Source organism: Suillus paluster (genome assembly GCF_016628075.1).
Source record: "Suillus paluster strain FC165 chromosome Unknown EDB91scaffold_1, whole genome shotgun sequence".
NCBI classification, from domain to species: domain Eukaryota; kingdom Fungi; phylum Basidiomycota; class Agaricomycetes; order Boletales; family Suillaceae; genus Suillus; species Suillus paluster.
In genome coordinates, this window is record NW_024537561.1 from 1900175 (window position 1) to 1923432 (window position 23258).

Below are 23258 nucleotides of genomic sequence, written 5' to 3' on the forward strand. Positions count from 1 at the left end.
ATAGCCAATGAATCGAAACTATACTTAGTTCCGAAATTTAGAACGGATATCCTGGTCGGGCAACTTGGGATTGTCATGCTCAAGACATCCTTGTGCGTATAGCGTCGTGCTTGTTGGTTGGTACTGATTTGTGTGTTCTCCCCACCAAGTCTTTTATTTTTATTCCGATTTCATACAACCAAGTGATGTCGAAGTCCCTACTCCACCAGTGTATGTTGCCTTGTAATTAGTTCCCCTCGACTTACAATTTTATTCACTTTCGCTGCGACTTCACATCGCAAGCAAGCACACGAGTTTTCTACATAGTGGTGAAGCAGGTAAGAACAGTAAGTAAAATAGAACACAGTGCAAAAAATCTATGAGCACTCGCAAACCTAGATGTTCCCTTCCTCACCCACCTGATTCACAACGCCTTTCCTAGACCCCCGGTTCTGAACGTTAGCCTTGACCTCCTGCAATTCACCCCAGCGATTCTGAACAGCTTCAAGATTGCGCGCAGTAGTGCGCAGATCCATCGCCACCGACCTTAAATTCGCCCAATTAATTAACAAGCGGTTGAAATATTGATGGGATCGATCAACTAATAGTACTTCATTGAGCCCGACAAGCTCTGAGCTAGGCATGAGCGGTAATGAAGCAATTGCAGGGGAACCAGATGTATCGAGGAAGAGCTGATTACTATTAGAGTGGGTGGGTAGAGTGAACATAGGAGATAGTGCATCCTCGATTGCTCGCAAGTTGATCCTGGCGAGGTGAGGAGGAAAGCCGAGGGAAGCAAAATTGTGATTCCCTAAAGTACGATAGAGGACGTCGTCGTCGGGATGTGGAGAAGGGACTTGCACCCCCACATTGGTGTAGGAGTGAACCTGTGGGATTTTGTCAATCGAGTGTTCGTCGATCGCATCTTCATCGACGATCGTATCTCTGGCGATCGCATATTTATCGACGATCACATCTTCATCGACAAGCTGGGCCATACCATCTCCAGTAATTTCACTAGACTCTTTGAAATCCATTTCCACTTGCATCGCAGGCGGTGAAGAAGGGAGGAGGGGAGTTATCTCCCTTGTAGTGATAGGAGAATCAGTTTCAGGCAAAGGAAGAATAGGGATTGTCCTGAAATGCGGTCGAGAGAAGGTAGGAGGCGCAGGAGGGTGCAGATCCCTTGTTTGCTTCGCCCTTGCTGATTTAGGCCCGGGCAAAGGACGACGTGGACCACCCGCAGGTGGGACGCGGATGGAAGAGCCAGAACCAGAGTAGGTGCGAGTGGGAGGGCAAGAAGTATTGGGTGGCTCATAGAACGAACGAGAATCCGTACGATATACTACAGAGTAAAACAAGGCTGGCATTAGTGAATGGACTATGACGACTGTGATGACAAATTACCAAGATTCTTTGCCTTCTCCCCATAGTTCCACTCACAACTCTTATGGTCGGTGATGCATCGTGCACAGCGATCCAGTGGTAAGTCACTCGCACCTCGTGTCACCGTTAGGCAAGGCTTGGCCGATGGTTGTAACAACTGACAGCGTTGGCATTTAAAGCGCACCTGAAGAGCACAAGGTTGTGACGGACTCATCAGGTGTTAAAAATAAGCGACATACCTTTCGGGGTTGGCAAAGCTTGTACATGTCCAGGAGAGCACGGACCGACATGCCTTTTCGCGGGCTTCGGCCCGATTGCAAAGAATCAGACGGTGAAGCACCAGGGGGATTTATTCGAGCTCGTTTGGTAGGGCGCTCGTACGACACAGGAGACTGGAAGCGAAGGGGAGACATGAAAATTCAGCTGGGAGAAGCAAAGATAAAGATAAAGAATGAACCTTTCTTCTACCAGCCGCAGCAGAGCGAGGAGAAGGTTGCAATAGTTGTTGCAAGTTCGCAGTCGCGACACTCGAACGTGTGAGACGACGACGAGGGCGCCTAGCAGCGATGCTCGAACCAGTAAGACCACTGGGTGGGCTGTCTAAAAAATCGTTGTCATCCTCTCCCTCTACGAAATCAACATCATAGTCATCATCATCCTTGCTTTCTATAAAATCATCATCGTCGCCATCATCTTCGCTCCCTATCTGGGCCTCTACATCATTATCTGCCCGGTCCTGGTTCGAAGGGTGGTCGACATCGTCACCATCAACACGGCCGCAATCACTGTTCGTCTCATCGATAGACGACGTCGCGGCTCGCTTCTTGCCTTTATTTTTCGCAAACGGCAAAGTCGCAACTTCCAGCGACAATTGTTGGGTGGCAGAAGGTGGCGGAGGGGCTGCCCTAGCGATTATCGTTCTCGGCATCCAAGATTCGCCCCATCGAAGCCATTCCACAATCCGTCTATCATCGACTCGATCGTGAAAGAGAGTCACGAGAGATTGCACGATCGTCAGTGATAAGAGGTGCCGCCGCCTCACGCGAAGATGATCCTTTGGAAAAAGAGTCATCAATTAAACACCGAACGCCCGAGCAGACGAAGCGCGACAAGACTTACCAGAAACTGGATGACCATTCTTCCCCACGTTTCGAGATGCGCGAGGGTAGCTGTAGGAGCAGGTGCTGACTCTCTAAGCACGCGAACAGCGGCCGCAATGTGTTGGATTTCCTTGGTTTCCTTAGCAGACATGGTGGATGGGAAGAGTAGTCAGTTTGTAAAGAACGAGAAGGGAAGAAGAACAAGAAAGTCAAGAAGCCGGGAGACAGGTATTGCAGGTCGAAATTCATTTGCGGTCCGAGCAAGTAGTGAAGGAAGGACCTCAGCGTGGGAGCCTGGGCCTCTAGCCCGGAGCATTGGGCCTGCGCGTGGTACGCACGAGTATGTCTACTGCGTGCCAATGTGGTTGACTAGTACAAGCTCAAGGCCTGTTTTGTATAGGAACACCCAAAGTTAGGCACACACCCATTGATTGTCGCGGGCGAGTTTATTCGACGCAGACCTTGCACGTTCAGCACGTTCAACAGCACCCTAACGGCGCGCTGAGTCTGCTGCGTTCAATTCACTTCGAGCATCAAGATAGATCGGAATGATGTCGGTGTATCCAGGTCAACTTTGCCACACTCGTCGCTCAGCAAGTCATTACGCGCCGTTAAATGCTAGTTAGTACTGATTTGTATTCTGGACGCAGACATATGCATGATCTGACCTTGCTAAAATGACGAAGCTATGGCAAGAAATGGTCCGACGATTTGAAGAAGTTCGCCTCGGCCGTCGAAGGCTACGACTCGCAAGCGTAAGTAGATCGTACCTCTTTATCAATCGATATGCTTGAGATGCACGAGCCTCAAGATCTTAAGGTCTCGGTTCAGAAGGCATTGCGTATTGCAACCTTAGCAGTATTTCGAAGATTCAGAACACAGCGAGTCAGCGCCGAGCGCCACGGAACGAGTTACGATGTGAAGAACAGCACCATGGTGAAGAGGGCAAACCAAAGGGGATCCGGGTCCCGGGTCCCGAGGGTGTTGGTTGATAAGATTCTGCGGTGCGCATGGCCATAGAGCTATTGGGCTATCGTTGTAATTCTGAAGCTGGATGCTTGATTATGGCGCTGAACAAGATCTGTTCGTGTTTTTATCCATCGACATGTTTTGTGCCTCTTCTGACTGCATTGTTGCAGTAATACTATTTAGACGGCGATGGCGCCCTACATGCAAAGCTGGAGATGATGATGAAAAATTCGACGTAGCGCTGTCGGGTCAGGTCAGTTAGCCTATCTTTTGGGATATAAATAAATTGCTCAATGCAGTACAACCGAGTACAGCTGACCGTGGTATTGGAGACTTTAATCTTCTGTAACTCGACATCAATTTTGTAAGTAAGTAGTATGCATGTATGTAAAATTGTCCATGTCAGACGGTAACACTAACGGACCATCCAACACGAGGTACTTACTCCACAACAACCCGAATATTCCATGTCCTTTTTAACCACCTTGAGGTATCTTCCATCAATCATGTTTTCAGGGTTGGGCATGGTGGGATTGGCGAAGCAATCATGCGCAAAGTTAATTTGCCCAATTCGTTCATGCGTTCTGCTGAGGAAACTGGGCAGCGCGCAGAGACCGTTCAGATTTTCCGAGCAGTCACGGACGGATCTCTTCGACAGTTGTATTACAGTTTTCCTTTCCCAGATGGCATAGCTCAAAGTACATCCCTGTGGATAGGGCACTACCGATTATCCACTACTAATAGCCCCACCTTCCAGCGCCGATCTTGACTGGCACTTATCTGGATTCTGAATCCCTTCGGGACCATCTAATCCCCCTTCAGAAAACTAAGTTCCGGACAAATGTGACGCTTCGCTCGGCGTATAGAGTGGAGCGTAATCGAAGAACCTTGATAAGCTGCGAGGAAAACTACCCTTGGCGAAGTGCTGCTCTCGCTTGATCAGCTCGTCGCATGTTCTTGGCCGTAATAGCTTCATCAAGACCTTCTGTCTCGGGGATATTTTCTGCGCTTGTTATTGCGCCAAGTGCAAGGCTCAAGGCAATTTGACTATGTCCACTTCGGATAGCCATCTCTGATGCATTCCCGAGTGCCACGACAAGTTGCTTTCGAACACCCTTGACCTCCCCAGCGTATTTTCCGCGCGTATATTTGTCAAACGAAACCAAGGAGGCTGCGAGCTCTGCAGAGGACATGAAGTGCATCCGAGCGTAGGATGGATTTGATTGAGAGACCTTTCGTCCAGACTCTGTACGAGATTCCACACGCCGGAAAGCGATTAACAGGAATTTCCGTATGATTTCGGGATGTGTAATTATTTGTACTTGATCCAAGGAAGTTGCAGTCGACAGACCACTCGGCGCTTTCTTGAGAGCTTGAATTGAGTCGAGAATGCCCCGTTGGGCGAGCACGGCCAACAATCGCGCGAGTGCTGTAGGACCTATAACAAGTTCCTCTGCGATCTGCAAGGGGGAATCTACCTGGGGAGCTGCACGTGAGTCGCCAACTTGCAGTGCGAACATATCCTGTGTTCGCTCCGCATAGACCAGATGATCTCCTTCATTGTCTGGGTCTGCTTGTTTTACTTTCTGTGATGCAACGTAGGCCACACGAAGGAGAGACTCCAACTCTGCGTTGGTAATGCCACACGAGTCTGCTGCATGAGTCAAGGTAGTAATCAACCGCAAAATCGATATCCGTTTAATCCCTGAACAAAACAGATGCCAACTCAGCAATGAAGCATCTTCTGACCGCAGCCACCATACCTCGTAGTTCGAATGCAAGTTGAAATGTTTTTTTCCCAAGGAGGGCTTTTGCTCCATAATTTTTAACGTTGTTGAACAATCTGTGTACAAAGGGTCAGAAAGGAAAGTGCAGTCAACGGTATAAACTGACGACTCAACATGGCGCCAATCTTCTTCTTCGACGCTCATCCACACCTCAATTAGCTTCTCGCTCCATTCTGCTCGCGAAGTCATTATCTTTAGGGCTTGAGACAAAGCTTTCCACTCTTGGGCCCTCGATGAGCCATCCAACGGCGAAGATACACCGGGTACTATGTAAGGAGGCCATTGGAACAGAAGTGCAAGGATTTCGCACGCAACCGCATCACCTTGCCGCTCAGGGTACCATGCTGGTCGAGTAGTGATGGCACAATCTATCAACAAATCGACAATTTCCGGTCTCTTCTTGAGAATTTCCAGGCGAAACTTCGCAGGGAGCATGGGATAGGCACAAACAAGACCTTGAGCAGCCCAGAGAGCATCGTCATGAGCCAGTCCAGAGTATCGCAGAGCGCATTTAGCCACCTCCGCTTCGGAGGCCTTTGAAATAGATGACGAGGAAAGGGCATTAACAGGAATTCCACTGGGCACATTTGCAGTCAAAAACCCACATTTTGCCCTCTTAAAACAATTATCCCTCCCTGCCATTTTGTCTCCGGTGCATAGAACTGTTCGACAAAGATCCGGGGTCCTTGAAGGACAAAGACACACAGCTTCGCAATGATATCCGCTATCATGGACGCAGAAATCCTATCCCCAATTAGACCAGCGAGAGAGCGAATAGTACTAGCAGCAAGTCTGCGATGCGCGCAGAGCCAGTTATCTATATTCTATACATCGTTCAGATTTCGCTCAAACAAAATTGCATACCCTCACCTCAAAGCAGAGATCTACAATGTTGTGATTCATCATTTCGTCAGCAATCGATTTCCTTTCTGCATTTGTCCCTATGTGCAAGAGGTCAACCAGCACTGCGAGTCCGCAATAACTGGCCAGTGCATGCCCATTCTTCATGCCGAGCCTGAACGTGCCATATCTCGACGTAATCATTATCATGATTTCAACGAGGTTGTACTTCAAGCAGATCTTGATCAGATAGTTGAAACCAGGGGGTGCTCGTTGGGCTTCAATTGCAGTTCTCAACAATGAGGTCCTGTCCCATAAAAGGCCCTGAAATAACAGTAGTTGGCATTACCTGAACGATGATCACATAAAGGCTACGCACCGTCCATGTACAAAGGAAATCCGGGTCCACCTGAGGATCCTTGAGCCTGGCAAGGTCTCTAGCCATATGGCTCTCCAAGACATCGCGGTTGACCGTGTCAAAAGTTCGCTGAATTTCGATTTCGAGTGACTTTTCCCACTGCGCATAGGACTCTGCCATGATAGAAGGGTCATATGGACCTTTAGACTGGTTAGCTGACATTTCTTGGTCGGTGCAGTAGACCGTGAATCTGGTATACTAGTACCCGGTAGGGTCGTTCAGAAGCTCAAGTTCAAGTTGTTGACGTTGCTTTGAAACAATCAGTGCTCATAAGTTGCGTCTCCCAGATTGACGTTCCGATTGCTCCGAACTTGAAACATAGATGAGTAATCCAGGTTTGCATTCTGCAAGTATATGATTGGAGCATCATGAGGCATCGCAGTACTAGTCATACTTAAGTGGGTTGTTGCTGTGAACACCTGTGAACGAGATCTTGAGAGGTGTATGAAAGGAGGTCAGCACTAGTGCCGCATGGCTCCTGGGGATCAATCTCCTCATCCTACATTGATATCTGGTCAGGGACACGAGTATGTAGATGAATATACATTAAATACAAAACAAGACGTGCAAATATACAGCATGATGCAGGACGATTAATCTATCCTAAGATGTCACCAACTTCGCAGATTAGTGTGATTATAAACAAGTTCAAGTGCCTGCTCTACTCGTATCAGAAAAGCCCAGACCCTGGGAAGAGCTGCGACTCTTCACCGTGTTCGTCGTCTTCATCGAGGCTCTCTTCGTCCAATGACGCCCGACGAGGCTTGGGAGAAAGATCGTACCCTTGAACTTGCCCTGCAGGTGCATCAAACCCTAGTGGTTCATGTTCGAAAGGATCGATGTCTGCATCTGGGATGGTTGGCTGTAGCAGCTGGATGGGATCAATGGGGCGGTGAACAAGTTTCGGAGGGGGCGGAGAATATTGTTGAGGTGCGCGCGGTGGGTTGGACCGTGGTGGAGACATGGCTGCTGGGCGCTGTACCCGAGGGGGAGATGCCTGTTCAGGCCGACCTGATAGAGGCGAGCGCGGCTGAGCCTGTGGTTGCGGTGGAGCCGCAGCCCGGGGTTGTATCTCGTATTCGAACTGAGCGCGGACGTAAGCAGTGTCTAAAGCCGGTCCAAAAATACACCCACAGCAACAAACACTTCCTCCCTATGCCTCTCACCCACATCCTTGTCAATGCAGTAACACAGATACAGCGTATCAGCACTAGCGGGGCAATAATTAGCACGAGAACGTCGTAATGTTGATCGAAACATACACATCCTTGACTAGTCCCACGCAAAACAAGCCCACAAGTGCAGTGACACCACCAGCAAGTAGCGAGGCCCCCAATGCATAGTTAGGCGCATCCAATGTGTGAGCGACAAAAAGATACGTCATGAGTGCGAAGGGGAATGTCAGCGTTAATGGTGCGTAGGTAAGCATCCTTAATGGTGCTGCATGAGACGTCAGCCATGATTTTGTGAACCGTAAGATAAACGAACGTTCAGTCTTGAATTTCTTGCGGTACCGGCCTCCACTAACAGTCTCAACGGCAGCAGTGAGAGCCCGAGCTCTCCTTGCGCTCACAAAGAAGGGGTCGCCGGTCAATCCAGTATAGACGAGCGCATACTTGCTCAAGGATATTGTAACGCTCTCTAAATATGCGACTGCCATGCCTGAACCCATCATTAGAGGCTGACACCATGGACGCAGTGCAAGCGGTAGATAGAGTGGAAGCCAGCGCAAGGCCAGGGTAAGGAGCCCTAGTAATCGGATACCTGTCAGGATGAGCGCACTGAGGACAATCGATCCAAGGGATGGATATGCAGCCCGCATGAGAGCAGCGTGAATGGTGCGAGTATCACCTGGCAGTGGGATTGGAGCATCGGGGCTGTGAGTCATGAGCAAACGCGATAAGAACCGAAGCAAAAATTACGCTTACTCTGCAAAGTACCAAGCGCCAACAACACCCGCACAAGTCGTACGCAACATGCCCTTCGCGACAGCCCAGCTCCAAAGCCACACACAGACTGCACCGAATATTGCCCAGTTGGCCCATCCTCGAACATGCCCTTCTAGTCGCCCATTGGGGTCAGAGACATAACCAATCAAAAGGAGTCGGAATATCAGGGTAATGAATGGTATAGATGCAAGGAGCATCGCAAGGAGCATCGCAGGAGAGACAGCGAGCAGGAAAGGATTTGCAAGGAGAAGCCGCGTGGTAAGATCAAGGATGGATGAAGTTGAATGGATTTCTCGTGGTAAATCCACTAGGCGTCTGGCAGTGATGACGGAGAGAACGAGAGGTACAAGTGAGAATAATCGAAGACTGGATACAGCTGATGAGCTTACGCGGTCAAAACGACCAGAAAAAGTGCTCACCCAACTGTCTCACCCCAAGTTGGTTCTTGGTTTCCATCCCACATGAAACTACCAACAAAAGCCCAAATAGCAGAGATAAAAAGTGTAGCTGGTATGAATACTGATGTTGCGACCATGACTGGACGAACAAATATGCGGAGAAGGAAAACGTGGGCATACGCCATGATAGCGCTCAAAAATGTCAAGATGGTAAGCAGGGGTACTGTATGTAGCAGAGTTGTGTATGGGAGCGTCACACTCCGTTGGTCGTCCTTGCGATGCTTGCCCATGAATAGTAGTAGAATGGAAAAGAAGGCGCATAGAGAAACTCCCGTACACCAAATTATGGTCCAGTGCGAGTCATTAAACTTTCGTCGACTTCGAGTGATATGCCGCGGGTCCGGTAATGAGAATACGTCGACGGGGCGTGAAGTACCATCTCTCGGTAACAACGACTCGGTCAGAGATAACGAGACTGGCTCGTGAGCTCGCGGAGGTGGAGGATGAGGAGGCAGAGGTCTAGCAGACCGATTAGGCATGAGTTTCGGTGACCCGACTGCAGAGCCGGGTGAACCAAGAGATGAGGATGAAAGGGATGGTGAAGGCGAACGAACTCTTCGAGGAGGAGATGCTTGGTGGGCAAGCCAGCCCTTTGGATAGTCTTGGGACTCAGCTTGGCCATAGTCAGATGCCATCAAGGGAATCGACTGAGAAGCATGATGAGAGGCTCCTGGAGGGATTTCCCCTTCGTCCAAGCGGAGATATGGGTCCTCATCCTCTATATCATGTGCTCGACTCCTATAATTTCCTCGACTCGACATTCTGCTTGCACGCAGATGGGGATCGTCAACGTCGTCGACGTCTGTGTCATGATCATCACCTGTACGAGACCCTTCGTCGGTTGTGAATGAAAAGAATAGAGGCTGCGAAGAAGACAGACTCGATGCTGGATTATGCTGTTGGGTCAAAAATTGGGAGGCGTACTGAGCGAATGACTTTGCCATCGCCAAACTACGTCTCCTTCTTGGTCGTCGTAGGCAGAGTTGGTGAGCTAGCGTATCCGGGAGCTATGTTGCAGCTCTTGGCCTGCGTCGTATAAAAACCTGGTCAAAGGTTAACTTGCGTAATCGTAGGAACATTTTGCCATATTCGGCAACTACCGATAATTTGGTCTGCTCTCCCAACCAGGACCCAATCGTACGTAGTAGGGTAGCCAAAGGCCCCAAGCTACAACGCCACTATGTCTGTGTATTCATATCGTTGAGCCATCCACCTATGTACAGGAATGCGCCAGACCCGACAGCGTTGTATCCGCACTGCAGATGAGACACAGTATTGCCTCAAGCATGAATTCAGAATTATTCCATAGATGTAATAGTCGAAACTCGACCAACACAAGGTGCGATTTAGCTTGCAGCTTTTTCAAGGTACTGAGTTTGACTTAGGTTGTCACCGGTTGGGAGGAGCCCGTCGCCTCGCGAGGGGTACCTCCTGTGGGCGATGGTTTTGGTGATCAATATCGTAAGCATGATGCTTGTGGCCTGAGGGTTTGAATGTAGAATCCCTGGGCATATGTTTCGGTCTATTCACACCGCCGATTATTGAAACGAAAGACGTCAACAAATTATCGCCATCGCGTTGGTGCTCTACACCCAGGGCATAAGCGAATTGCTCCGTATGCTCACCACATACGTATCACCCTCTGCGATCCGGGTGACCTAGACAATCCGAGAGGTTTGAACAAGTTTAAGCAGTCCTGTAAAATTGCAGGGCTTCGTCCGCCGATCGACGGAGTCGAAGCTACCTGGCAGGAACTTTTCACGAGCAAGCGACTCGACTTGGTAGAAAAATGGCTGAAATTATTGGGCTCAAACTGGCCTGTAGCCTTTCAGATCGAGGCCCTTCTTCGGAATGGTGTTGCACATTCAAAGGAACTCCAGGATTTGCGGCCGGGAATCGACGAACTGATCCGCCGCCGCCATACGCTTCTTTATGATAAAAGCCGCGGCTCGTTCTCCAGGTCAAACAATTCAAAAGTGCTTCGAAGTGGTGCTACGGAGAAGCTCGGCAATGTCTGTTCCGAGGTGCCTGCTGGCCGCTTTTATTTTTATCACGTTACAATCACTCCGACTGGGCTCATCCTCGAAGGGTCCAACATAATGCAATCCAATTGTGTCACCCGCGAGTATGAAGGCCATGAAAGCAACTTCATCCGAGTCATTCGTGACGAGGATCGTCTCCAGTATCGCTGGGATAGGGAAGTAGATGGGGCGAGCTTTGTCAGGCATCGTGTCGGAGATTTTTTGAAGAATGTATTTGATCTGGCGGGCAAACATTTCGACTTTTTAGCATATTCCCAATCTGCACTGAGGAAGCATGCTGTTTGGTTTGCTAGCTCCTTCCGGCACAACACCAAAGGGTTCGTCGATGCGCAAAAAATAAGAGATGGCTTAGGAAACTTCAGCGGGTGCATTTCTTCCCTTCGAAGCATGCTGCTCGGATGGTCGTGAGTCGGATGTAATGCTGCAAGCCTTCCTTCTAATAGTCTTCCAGCAAGCCTTTACGGCAACAGGTCCGTCGGTCGAAATTCACTGGTCGCGTGGTCGGAAATGCCTGACATTGTCGAAAACGGTATCATGTTTTCTGACGGTATTGGCACCATTAGCGAGAAACTTGGTGATGAAATCTGGCAAACGCTCTGCAACGCTCGTCGAGATAGTAGTGCGAATGCAGTTAAACCTTCAGCTGTAAGTGGCTTCACGCTTGAATTTCTGTTCTGAACAGGACTACAGTACCAAATCAGATTCCTTGGCTACAAAGGCGTCGTGGCTGTTGACAAGGAACTTCAGGGAATCCATCTTTGCTTGCAGGAAAGCATGAACAAGTTTAAGGATCATGGAGAAGAGTATGCTACGATAGAGATTGCTCGTTACGTCGTGAAACCCAACACTCCTCATCTTAACAGGTTAGTTTGGAATAGGTTCCTTACTGCACCCTCTGTTCTTTTTCATTTCGTTTTCACAATCTGAATACTGTCTTTCGCAGGCTTCTGATCATGGTTCTAGAAGACCGAGGTGCCTCGAAAGATACCTTTTTGGTTTTGCAGCAAGAGGTCGTTGCGGAGGCGCGCACCGCTGATGACTCGATCGATAACTTTGCGAGGCTTTTGGAAAGCTACGGATTATGTCAACTAGCGTCGACGTTGCGGAAACTTGACTCTCTTGATCTGGAGTTGAATCCAAACCTTCATCAGCGGAATATCGACACTCCTTTTTTGACACCAAGTGCGAGCCTATGCCATCAACCACGTCCTGCGAGCAGTCAAATATGATACACGCATTTCAATTCCTAATAGCTACACGCTGATTGGCGTCACGGATGAGGGACCTCCTTATGAACAAAGAGGCTGTCAGAGTGTCTTCAAGCTTCCTTCCGGTCATATATATGGTACGTCACTCATTTCTATCTGACAACTCGCTCTGCTCGTATACCTTACCCTCAGCATGTGTCCAAACGCGATTGGACAGTGAGCCCGTATGGCTTAAAGGACCTTGTATTGTCTCGAGGAGTCCTATCATACGTTCAGGTGATGGTATGTCCCTGCGCTGTCGGAACAAGTATCGCGATTGAAATTGAGTCTGGTTCAGCAAGCTTATGCCTTCGGAGAGCCTCCAGCGGATAAACTCTGCATTTTGGTCGCCTGAAGAATGTAGTTGTATTTTCATCCGCCGGTAAGGTAAAAGCATGTTCGAATGTTTTCCATCTATGTTTGACTATAGGCACAAGTTGTTAGCCGAACTCGCTCGCCGGTGGCAATCTCGACGGGTAAGGGGGGTGCTACTCAGTCATAAAAACTGCGGTTCACATTGCTTTTGGCGATCTCATAGAGATCATACAACATCAACCCTTAATCATCTCAGATTAGTGTGATCCGGCATCCTATCCTTCGAGACCACCTTTCACAATCAATCGGCCCAGCACAATTGACGACGTGTGTGAATTTGTAGTGGAATATATCAACTCAGATGTTGTGGTACGTCAATTCCGGGCGAGAGCCGGCTGCTCAAGGACTGAACTGAGTCACAGGGACTGGTGTTCGACAAGCACATCACCATTGCAGGCAATTTTCCTATTCCAAGATAATCACACACCGACTTATTCTCCGCAGATCAAGCTAGCGTATGTAGCGTCATCGATGCCATAGACAGCTCAAGCTCACATGGCGTTCTAGGAAGGAACGTTCAATAAGGCATGCCTGGAGCTCGCAGCGCTTGATAGCCAAGCCGTCGACTATCCAAAGAACGGATGGAAGGTTGGTGCTAGAGATATTTCTCGCAACCTCATTTTCTACAAACCTGATTGGCGTGCGGGAGAGGAGTCTCCCCGACTGACAGATTATTACAAGTCCGACCGCGTCTTGGGCCACCTCTATCATGATATCGAACTCGAGGAAATACCCCCTTCCATTCCTCAGCAGCCAGAGAATCCACTGAGTAATGCGACCTCTGTTGCACTTCGTCCCTTAGTTGAACAACAACTACAGCGCCGGAGGCCTTCGAAGCTCGATGTCTCTGTCGACACTATATACTCAGCATACTCGGACGAACTTATCTATGTTGCAACCTGTCATACACTCTCACAGGCACCTGGTGCACGCCTGCGCGAGGAGATTGTCGTCGGAACTATTCTCTCCAAGTGCTCGCAGAAGAGATGGAAGAAAGATCGAAGATTCGCAACGAAAGAATGCATTCGCGTCCTCGTTAAGGATACTCAAAGCAGAATAATGCCGGAGGATATCAAGGACGCATCACCTGAAGATTTGCGGGATGGTTTAGAGAAGGGGTGGTCTGCTTGGGCGCTAAGTCATGAGAAGGGTAAAGAGGGTTATGGCGCGCAAAGTTTTGGTTTAGTTGCGTTACGAGTCGTGCTTGACTGTGGAGCAGTTGCAGTTGCAGGAACTGCAGTTACCACCAGCTTAAGGTATCAATGTACGATGTACAGGTTCAGCTGATATCGAGTGGAAAGCGGCCTAGATACCTCGGCACAGCAGTGGAACTACCTTGTCCCCGACTGTCTTCGAGCTCCTTCTGATGTGCTGTGTATCAACCATTCCTTGTAAGAAATGAGGCTGTGGCAATAGCCTTATCGCGAGGATAACTTGATCTGCCGGAGTACTGTGCTACCACCTGCTACCATCGCACGATTCTCACCAATATCCAATTCGAACAGCCTTTCTTCAAATGCATAAAAAGGTCAAGAGTACTAACTACTATCTCCTCATACAAACTAGTAGCACCTCCCCCTAATCACCATGTTAGCTTTTCCTGTTATTGCCTGTCGCAGCCACCCACTGACTTGAATTCTCCAGGACGCTCGACGGAGCTTCTGATTGTACTTGTCATACAACAAGCAGGAAACCATTTCGCCACGCCGCAACAATAAATAGCCATATGGCCTCACGAGTTCATGGACTGTATGTGCACAGTCACAAAAGTCCATCAACTACTCTCCTCCAGACCGCGATCAAATTTCGTGTCTCGGGTATAAGAGTTATCTTTGATACCCCATTCAATCGTAGCTCATGACATATTCACAGATCGAGGGACACCCCCGAATCTCGTACCCATTATTGTCGAGTTGACCTGCAGTCCATGTGATCAGGAAGCAGCCGAGCCCATAGCCGTTTTTTTGACTATACACGCCACAGTGTTCTCTCGGGCACTGTTTGTTGGGAAGCATGAACGCCAAGTTGGCTCGTACTCTAGTAGGTTAAGAGTTAGAGAGGTGATACCTGTAACATTCCCCATCGAGAGATATCGAATGTATACTTCATTCAAGCTGAATTCAGTTTCATCTTCATCTACTGCACCACTCCAGTACTCGAGTGCACCTCCGTTGTCTGGACTCTGAACTGTCATCGAATTTGTGGGTATTGTATTAATCTAACAAACACAAGAGGTTGTGGGGACATCACGGTGTCTACGTGACTCCACGGTCCTCACGTGATATTTTTGATCACCTACTACTCTAACCTATACGACGCTGATCGAATTACAAAATGCAGATTTTTGTCAAAACACCCAATCGCACTCGAGGTCGAGTCCTCTGACACCGTCCATGACGTCAAGGTGCGAATCCAAGGGTATGTGCGCAGTTAAAGAATCCTGACTGACGACGGTTGTATCCTACCCAACCAGCAGCATCTCATCTTCGCCGACAAGCAGCTCGAGGATGGTCGGACACTCTCCAATTACAATATCGAAGGAGTCCACCTTTCATCTGGTCTTGTGTCTCCGTGGCAGCATGCAGCTCTTTGTCAGGAACCTCTCGGGCATAGTCATTGCTATACAGGTGGAGTCATCCGACGTCATCGACAGCGTCAAGTCAAAGATTGATGACAAGGACTCGGAGGGCATCTCACCATCCCGGTAACTTCTGTACTTGACGGTGAGGAGCTCGATGATGGTATGGTCGCACGTGTCAATCCTGCAATATGACAGCGCCCTTATCCTTGTTAACCAATGGTCGGGCGTAGCCGACTTTAACACCTTGCTCCGGACCTTTATTGGGATACTCCAAGGTGACGTCCATCCATGTCCGTCCACGTGGGATATTTGTGACCTTGAGTTAGCGCATAAGTAGTCCAGTCACCCCCAGAGTCTACTTACCACAAGATGGTTTCAGTCCACTGTAGGAAGTGCAACAAAGCACGGCTTGTGTAAGGCATGTTGGCTTAGCCTTCAGCGGAGCTAAGCACCAGCGCCACAGATAGTTGCCTATCAAAGCGGTGACTTCAGAGACATCATTCTACTCGCTTTCTATCACTCACATGCATCGATAACTCGAAGAACAAGGTGCATCATACGGTATAATTGCATCAACATGACTTCGCGGCGCCGCGGCTCCATAAACACCTGCATTGTGCAACCCTGTACTGACCTTTGTTCTTTGTTCGCCAGGAGGGCCGACAACTACGCATACGATACTTTAAATGAAACGAAAAGAAGTGATTCTTTCTGTCAACAGGTGCGCTGATCGCATCAGACCCCGCGGTGCTAAGCATCAGCCGTAAGTACATCTAACCCAGCCCCGTCACCTCCGGAGGCTACTTACCACAAACGGGTCAAAGACGTCGTAGCATACCCCAAAAGCATCGACCGTGATTACAGCGCGATTACAGCGCGAATCCTCTTTGGGTTCGTAAAACCCACGTGTTTGGTGACAGAACTGTATATAAGTAGTCTTCACGAGAAAGGAAGAAAACGAGCCTGTTTGGGGTATTGCTTAGTAGTACCCTTTTGATGTGCAAGACGAATTTTCAGCTAGGCCAACGTTTGCCGATGTTGAATTGCAGGGTTGCATGCAAGTGTGTCTTGATCTATTGCTCTTCCATTGTAAGGCGGTGTAAAGAAGGTGTGTATGGGAACTTGGCTTGAAACCAGCAGCACACACGATAAGTAGGCTAGGTGCTGCGTACCATACTAGCAGGGCCCAGGCCGCAATGGCACGACATGAAATCGAGAAATCGAAAACAAGTACCACCCCGCTCAGAAACCAAGAACGTTAACAGTTTGCTTAAAGACTGCCAATCAGAAGACGATTCTGATCTTCCCTAAAGCCACCGCATGGTACGAGCGTCTCTGCGGCAATCCCAATCAGGTGAAAGCTTTACAAGTCTGACGTACTGCGAAAGCATCGCGGGAAACGGCATGACAGCGAAAGGAATGAGATGCATAACAATTAACGAGATAGGCGAATAAGTCTAACTTGGTCAAGCGGTTTGACCACGAAGTTATCGTGATGTCCGCGGGTCAATGCAGCTATGTACTGCGATATGAACAGTGTTTCCTCGAGAGTCGCCCCGCGATCGTATGAGATTGCCTATTCGTCGAAATGAGATGAGCGGGATTTATGAAGTTTTCAATGAGATGCGTGCGTTGTCGGTCTGTCTTGAATGAACCTCTCCCCAGTTGCATCTCAGGACGAGATCTAGACCAACGTTTGTGTGATCGAATTTGGATAGACGCGTAAGGAAGGGATGATCAGCCCAAATCAGAGGTATGGGCGTATGCAAAGGTACTCACTGATTCGGAATCTAGCGAAATGAAACGGATAGGAGACGGTCAGGCGCCTGAAGACATAAGAGATAATCGCTGGGCAAAGGGTAATCGATGTTGATTGCGGGCAGAAGCGTGGGGACAATATGGACTCACCGAGGCGTCATGGACGATCTAGAACAAAGGAGGGGAAAGGACAAATGAATGTCGGTGTGAAATAGTGAAGGGTAAAACTAAAGATGTCAACACTGCCTATATGCATGCCTTTCTGCGATATGTAGAACCAAGCAGTACGGTGGCAGAGTGAGGGATCAAGAAGTGTAGGGCCTACAAGGAAAAACCTTGCGTTCCATCAAATATATTACCTATGATGCGATAGATGCCTAATTCGTCGCGGAAGTAAAGTGGGGCCGTTCAGTACTCCGCTCTGGTAGGTTCATCAGATCACCTTCAGTCTTGCAGGAACACAGCATTCGATGCTGAGCAGGGAAGCTCCACACCACACTGAAACCGTGAGGTGTTCAACTTAACAAGAAGAAGCCCTTCTTCGCTTAGCTAGATGAACTAGCTTCGCGCACCAAGCTGAGGAAGGATTTAAACGTGGACACGGTATTGCCACCGCGGCGCGGCTCGGTTAAGCAGATGAGCGAATACCATGAAACGAGGAACGATGAATACGGACGAAGCAACATCGCTCGGGTAGATAGCGAAATTGCAGTTATCTCGGGACCGTGTACGCTATCTTATCAGGTTGCGAATTGGAGAGCACCCGATATATAGAAGAAACGGATAAGTACACACCAGTAGTAAAACGAAAATGCAGTGTTGACAGCTGCGGGGGAAGTCAAAGGCGCTGCTAAAAACTCGCCTTTCGAGTGAGGACTGATGGACGCCGATCAAACATCTGGCGAATGAGACCCGGAGACAGAAAAGAGGTATCACTTACCACATAAAATAGGATGCGCAGCAACGTCTGAGATGCATATAATTGATCAGGCAGAAGACTGAACGCGTTGCAGAGGGCGTGCGGGCTCGACCCTGGATTACACATTCAAATACGTCTGAAGATTGGATATCCCACCAGGTAGTACAGGATTATGCGCCAAGAATCATGACAGCATGAATCGGAGCAGCCAAAGCCCGTTGCAGTGATGTTACGTCGAGCATCAACAGGTACTCGATAGGCCGATAGAGGTCCAGATTGAGTCAGAGAGATGACACCATTTGGGCATGAGCAGCAGATACTTGGATAACTAAAAGGTAATGTGTCCAAATGTAAATCACGGACAATCGGACGCATCACCCGGAATCATCAGGCGCGCAACGTTCAAGGGTGCATCCCGTAAGGTACGACGCGTGTGGGGTAGCCGAGACAAGACGAGAATATAGTCCCGCCGGAACGAACGCGTCGTGATAGGAACAAAAGACCACGCGCCTTCAGACTCTTTGCTTTACGTTCGTTTTTGAGATAAGTCGACCTGGATAAGGACAGGTCAAAGGACCGGTGATCCACGCCACGGTAGTAACCACACCATTCCAAGGCTTCCATTCAGTTCTGCCGTGTGGTGGTGGAAATGCTTCGCTTGATATTGAAGCGACGTATCTTGAGAGAGCGATAAGACCAGGCAGGAGCTAATGCCATGGAACCATCATCGCGCCACATTCGGATCGGGTCTCACATTCCCGGGAGGACGCAGGATGGGTTCCATAACCACACGGTATTGTGTTGGAATATCGACAAATCCGGTGAAGGAAAGGATCACTGCACCTCAACGAGTACATTTCTGGTAATTTGGAAGGACGCGTGCGCGCCCCTTTACGTCCCACAAGTAGCGTCAACACTTATCCATGGGAGAATAGCAGTTTTGCAGAGCAGTCCGATGTAATCGAGGGAAACGACGGCATTACGCGTTGGGGCTCAGTTGATTCCCAATTCTTCCCATGCTCTCCGTGTGCAGTACGGCGTGACACCTGAGGAGCGCTGAAAGAGCAGGCATGAGGCGGCATGAGGCGGTTGAGCTGTCATTCGAAGTCGGCAAGTGCCGGTCTAGCCTGAACGGAGAGCCATTACCTCCACTTGCGAATCTGAACTCACTCCAAGAAGATGCGGTCATTTCATTGTCATTGCGTCTCGTCCTGAGTATGCTACGTATAGTACTACTCCTTCGTTGCACTGGATTCATTCTTCGTACCTCTTCTGTCGTAGTTCGATCGCTCCCCTTCTCGGCTAGATTCCTCTGCTCCCCTTCTCGGGTCCCTATAATACTTCCTGCCACAACCACTTTTGTGGCTAGTCCCACCGGGGGACCTAGAGATAGATGAATAGATATCCGGTCCGTATCAATGAATAGAAATGTGAGATGCATGATTGTTGCATAGATGTCCATTGCGCGTGCGAAAGAAAAAATTGAAAACGATGCGAGAATAACACAATGCCGAAGGAAGGTAAATGCGAAATGGAAGGTTGCGCGAGTTGAGTTGCGCAGTCAAAGGCGCCGCGAATAAACGAAGTTGAAGGGAACAATATGGCGGCGTCGGGTTGAAGAATAACATGCGCGCAAGGGACGGGTGCAACGCACGACGTGTCCCGTTGGGTATTGGGGTATGCAAAGTCGTGCGACCCTTGGCGACATGCGCTCAAAAGGAGGGAAGCATATACATTTTGCGCGAGGAGCTGTGATAGCATAGGGTGGGGTCCGGGTGTCGTATTTAACCAGACATTCTGCGCTGAATTCTACGCTTTGTCCGGAATAGACTGAAGCGCAGGCTCAGCGTGAAGGCATGCCACTGACGGCGAATAACGTGTCCACACGTAGGTCTATAAGTACATTGTCAGTTACTGAAAGACAACTGAAGTTGGAACATAACTCACGTGAAGTCGCTGTCAGCTGCAATAGGTTCAGGTTCCTCTACATGAGGGTTCTGAGGATAAGTCTCCTTCTCAGACTGAGAATGTTTCTCAGGAGACTTGGATCGCGTAATGAAGCATTTCTCCTTGAGAGGGGCGCGTTCATGATGATCTAGCTGATCGTCTTCGTCGTCGACTTCAGCTAGATGTCTTGACTCGTACGACGAAGGCTCGTCGTAGTGATAGTAGGCGGGGGCGACGTAATAAGGAGTGGTGGAAGGCCGTCTGCGTTGCTTCTCGATAGAAACACGTCTTTGGAAGTTCTCCTCATCTTCCTCTGCGTCATCACTCTCATCTGTATATGACCGCTCCCATCTCGATTTAGCATGCCCAAAGGTGGGGAAGTCGCGAAAATCGGGGTCGTGGAGGTCACCGTGGTGATCGACGTAGACCTCTTTGATAGCAGTTCGAGGTGATAGTGCCTTGAAGGCAGTTTGATGGGACGGTGAAGCGTAAGCTGGGTCAAGGAGGCGCGCGATGTCAGAAGCGCGAGTAGAAGGGGAGTATGGACGATGAGCAGCAAATGGATTTACACTGAAGTGTTGAGATGATGGGGAAGGGGAGCGTTTGCGTCTGAGACGGTGACGCTCAACATGTGGAGAACATACACTTTGTGATGTTGATGCAGAATCGTAAGATGCCATTGTGGACTTTGGTGTTGGATCAAGTTGTGTGGTGCTTGTAATTATGCGGGACATGTCCGCACAATTGAAAAAAATGTTAATGTGCTTATATGTGCGCGAATACCGCGAGCCACTGTTCGGTTTGAGGCGATGACGAGATTAAATTTACGGGCAGGGAAGGCGGATTAGCTGAAAAGAAGCACGGCGGGCCGTCACCGAGGTCAAAAAAACTTCAAGGGTCAAGGAGGATATCCAGGGTTATAACCAAGATGTTATATGAACAAGATATCGTACAGGATTGTACGGTAACGGGAAGAGGGGGAGGATATACGGACATGATGGGAGGACAGGAGGATGTTTATATACGCACCCAACTGACAAAGGTGAGTTGGTAAACCGGCAACCCAATACAACCGCGTAATCGATACACCACCCTATCCATATTAGGAAATTATATCCAGATATAGAAGTTATACTAAATCTGAGATATGCGGCGATTGCGCACAGTATGTATCCATTTCTTTATCTCTTTCTTCATCTGGAAATGCCCTCTTACTACTGAATTTCCACGTTTTTACCTCGAGTTCCTCGCATTCCGTACTTCTCATTTATTAGATTATCGCAATCAGAAGTACAACTACGCGAGGTTGGCACGACTTGCTGGGCACAGCTAGGAGCCTACCGACCTGGCCGGGTGAATACGCCATCAATGACTCGAATGCTCCGTAGGCACCGCAGCTGACTGGTCGCTGAGTCAACACCTGGTTCGCTCTATTCCGGGTCTTTCCGATCTGCTTACCGGGATCCAATGGCTACATCTGTTATCATATCAGTATGACATGATACTGCTTTCTCGGTGCCTCGTAATGTCATCATAGGCCCATCTATATCTCACCTCCATAATCTATCCCCTCGGCATAGAATTTAGATCATGATAGTTGAACGTTGACCCCCGCATGATACAATGCACCATACCAAATCCTAATCATTTCGGCTAATATTATTTTGTTTCACTTTGCGTGCTCGTACCGTCCGCGACGTCGCTCCCAATCACTCCCCGGGTATCGCATCGTCTCGATCTTACCGGTAGAATACTCCAGCAGCGTCCAATAAGCTTGTTTCAAATCACAACTCCCCGGATTGCACTACAGTCCCGGCGATCTACTTTACCATCCACCTAAGACAAACTGAGACAGTTTCATACATAGTATTTCTTCATCGCGTTACAATCGATTACATTCTAAACATCGGATCGTCCGCAAAGGGGGGTCGGACCGTGGCGCCTCTGAATCCATTAATGAAAGCTTGCGATGCTTCAGGCAACGAGTCTCGTCTGGGCTATTGGCCTACTGTGCATACCGTGTTCCAATATTGGCGTGTCCCGGCCATCTTTCGGCGGCTCAAAGTGCGTCTTAGTTCATATAGCAGTGATTCCCGCCCTGGTTCGCAAGGCCAAACCGCCGTCGCAGTAGGCCCCCGTTACGCATGTCTTCTAGAGAATATCGCACTGTGACCCGTTGAGCCATATTGGCCTGTTGCAACCCGCCCTCGTGTCAGCCAGCTGCCATGTTCCTGTGATCAATTCCATCCAACCATCCCGAATCCGCTTTATTTTAGTCTTTTAGTTCTTTTTTTGGACAATTTGATATTATCGAACGAGCTGTACTGAAATGGGCGTCAAAAGCCGCATACACCGCATCGGCCTTGGATTGACAATCCTTTTACCAGAAATATCCCCGTTTTTCTCCTCACGGGGTATTTCGCAGGCCCCCTCGAGCTCGCGTGGCGGATTCCCCCGCACGTATTTCAATAGACTGCTACCAGCGAATCGTATCACAAGTTCCCTTTTCTCTCAACGGTGTGCGTGGAGGGCAGAGGGCCCCAACGGAGCTTGGGCCCAATCCAGATAACTACCAACTTGAAGTAACTAGTACCCATGGAATGGAAGCATAAGTAATCCTGGTTGCTTCCTGGCAGCGTGGAGCTGGCATCCCCAAAACCACTACATGTACAGCTTGCCACAGTGCTTTTTAGTGCCACACCATTCCCTCGTTGCAGTCACGAATTTCTCTCGTTTTGATCACACCGTGCCAACATATGCATTTTTGGATAGAGCGCTTATCTTATTGGTTGGCTTTTATTGGCTTTTATTGGATCGTGTCAAACAGGATGCGTGCACGGCCGGGCCTAGTTGGCCCTTTATCACGCTACAGGATGGCCTTTGTCTTGCCATCGATATGGTCACAAGACGATCATCTTGGCACGTATACTGCTAGTAATGCACGCTGTATGCTTGTGTGATGGCCCACTTATAGGGCGTTTTCATCTCAGTTTCTTGGGTCAGGAACCGTTCACCACGCATCGTGGGCTTGGCCATTATCTTCAGTATGTATTGGGCAACTGATTTTGTTGTTATCTTATCTCCCTGGGGTTCGGCGGGAAGATTGGTCACCTGGCTAGGCCCACATCCGTTCACTTGGATTGCCCTGTGATTCATTTGGTTCTTGAAGGCCGACGGAGACTTAAACGGATGTTCCAGAACACGCCTCTGCGAATTTCCATCCCGTTGAGCATTAATATTCTCCACACCCCCTTCTAACTTTCCCCCATCTCGCATACTGCTTTCCAGATTTCCAGATGTGTGATAACCTGCCACTCTCTCCGAATGGAGCACGCGAAGCCCCCCTGTCAGCTGAAGCACCATTCAACAATAAATTATAAAAATGCCCGGTCATCAATTACCACATCTAGTCGCCGTCTTGTCTCGTCACGTTTGCGGGAAAATGCGAAATCGATGGCATCTAGTGCTCTTTCATGGCATTCAGCGTCCTTCTCGGATTCCCT

The 23258-nt window shown here is 49.1% G+C and overlaps 6 protein-coding genes across 6 annotated transcripts; 2 read left to right on the forward strand and 4 right to left on the reverse strand.

The window, feature by feature from the left end:
• Positions 1-374: 374 nt before the first annotated feature.
• EDB91DRAFT_1262549 (uncharacterized protein) lies at positions 375-3066 on the reverse strand (the record flags this gene model as incomplete). The annotated part of the gene is made up of 5 exons (XM_041324429.1): positions 2485-3066; positions 1823-2419; positions 1605-1757; positions 1387-1549; positions 375-1324 (listed from the first exon to the last, which is right to left on the reverse strand). The coding sequence occupies exons 1-5, from the start codon at positions 2614-2616 to the stop codon at positions 375-377; spliced, it is 1995 nt and encodes a 664-aa protein (XP_041184725.1). The 5' UTR covers positions 2617-3066.
• A 903-nt stretch (positions 3067-3969) lies between these two features.
• On the reverse strand, positions 3970-6754 carry EDB91DRAFT_1095041 (uncharacterized protein). The gene is made up of 6 exons (XM_041316911.1): positions 6441-6754; positions 6092-6385; positions 5827-6045; positions 5328-5755; positions 5198-5277; positions 3970-5139 (listed from the first exon to the last, which is right to left on the reverse strand). Exons 1-6 carry the CDS (start codon positions 6639-6641, stop codon positions 4343-4345), a joined length of 2019 nt encoding a protein of 672 aa, XP_041184726.1. The 5' UTR covers positions 6642-6754; the 3' UTR covers positions 3970-4342.
• On the reverse strand, positions 6755-9929 carry EDB91DRAFT_1095046 (plasma-membrane choline transporter-domain-containing protein). The gene is made up of 7 exons (XM_041316912.1): positions 8848-9929; positions 8408-8794; positions 7968-8356; positions 7742-7919; positions 7614-7689; positions 6874-7563; positions 6755-6823 (listed from the first exon to the last, which is right to left on the reverse strand). The coding sequence occupies exons 1-6, from the start codon at positions 9828-9830 to the stop codon at positions 7150-7152; spliced, it is 2427 nt and encodes an 808-aa protein (XP_041184727.1). The 5' UTR covers positions 9831-9929; the 3' UTR covers positions 6755-6823; positions 6874-7149.
• Positions 9930-11275: 1346 nt separating this feature from the next.
• On the forward strand, positions 11276-12251 carry EDB91DRAFT_41703 (RNA dependent RNA polymerase-domain-containing protein). Its single transcript, XM_041327202.1, has 4 exons — positions 11276-11332; positions 11380-11573; positions 11619-11791; positions 11872-12251. Exons 2-4 carry the CDS (start codon positions 11436-11438, stop codon positions 12155-12157), a joined length of 597 nt encoding a protein of 198 aa, XP_041184728.1. The 5' UTR covers positions 11276-11332; positions 11380-11435; the 3' UTR covers positions 12158-12251.
• A 2390-nt stretch (positions 12252-14641) lies between these two features.
• On the forward strand, positions 14642-15406 carry EDB91DRAFT_1095075 (uncharacterized protein). Its single transcript, XM_041316913.1, has 3 exons — positions 14642-14751; positions 14891-14954; positions 15024-15406. The coding sequence occupies exons 2-3, from the start codon at positions 14944-14946 to the stop codon at positions 15256-15258; spliced, it is 246 nt and encodes an 81-aa protein (XP_041184729.1). The 5' UTR covers positions 14642-14751; positions 14891-14943; the 3' UTR covers positions 15259-15406.
• Positions 15407-19592: 4186 nt separating this feature from the next.
• On the reverse strand, positions 19593-20435 carry EDB91DRAFT_1241942 (uncharacterized protein; the record flags this gene model as incomplete). The annotated part of the gene is made up of 2 exons (XM_041322134.1): positions 19593-19701; positions 19756-20435. The coding sequence occupies 2 exons, from the start codon at positions 20433-20435 to the stop codon at positions 19593-19595; spliced, it is 789 nt and encodes a 262-aa protein (XP_041184730.1).
• Between the last annotated feature and the right edge of the window lie 2823 nt (positions 20436-23258).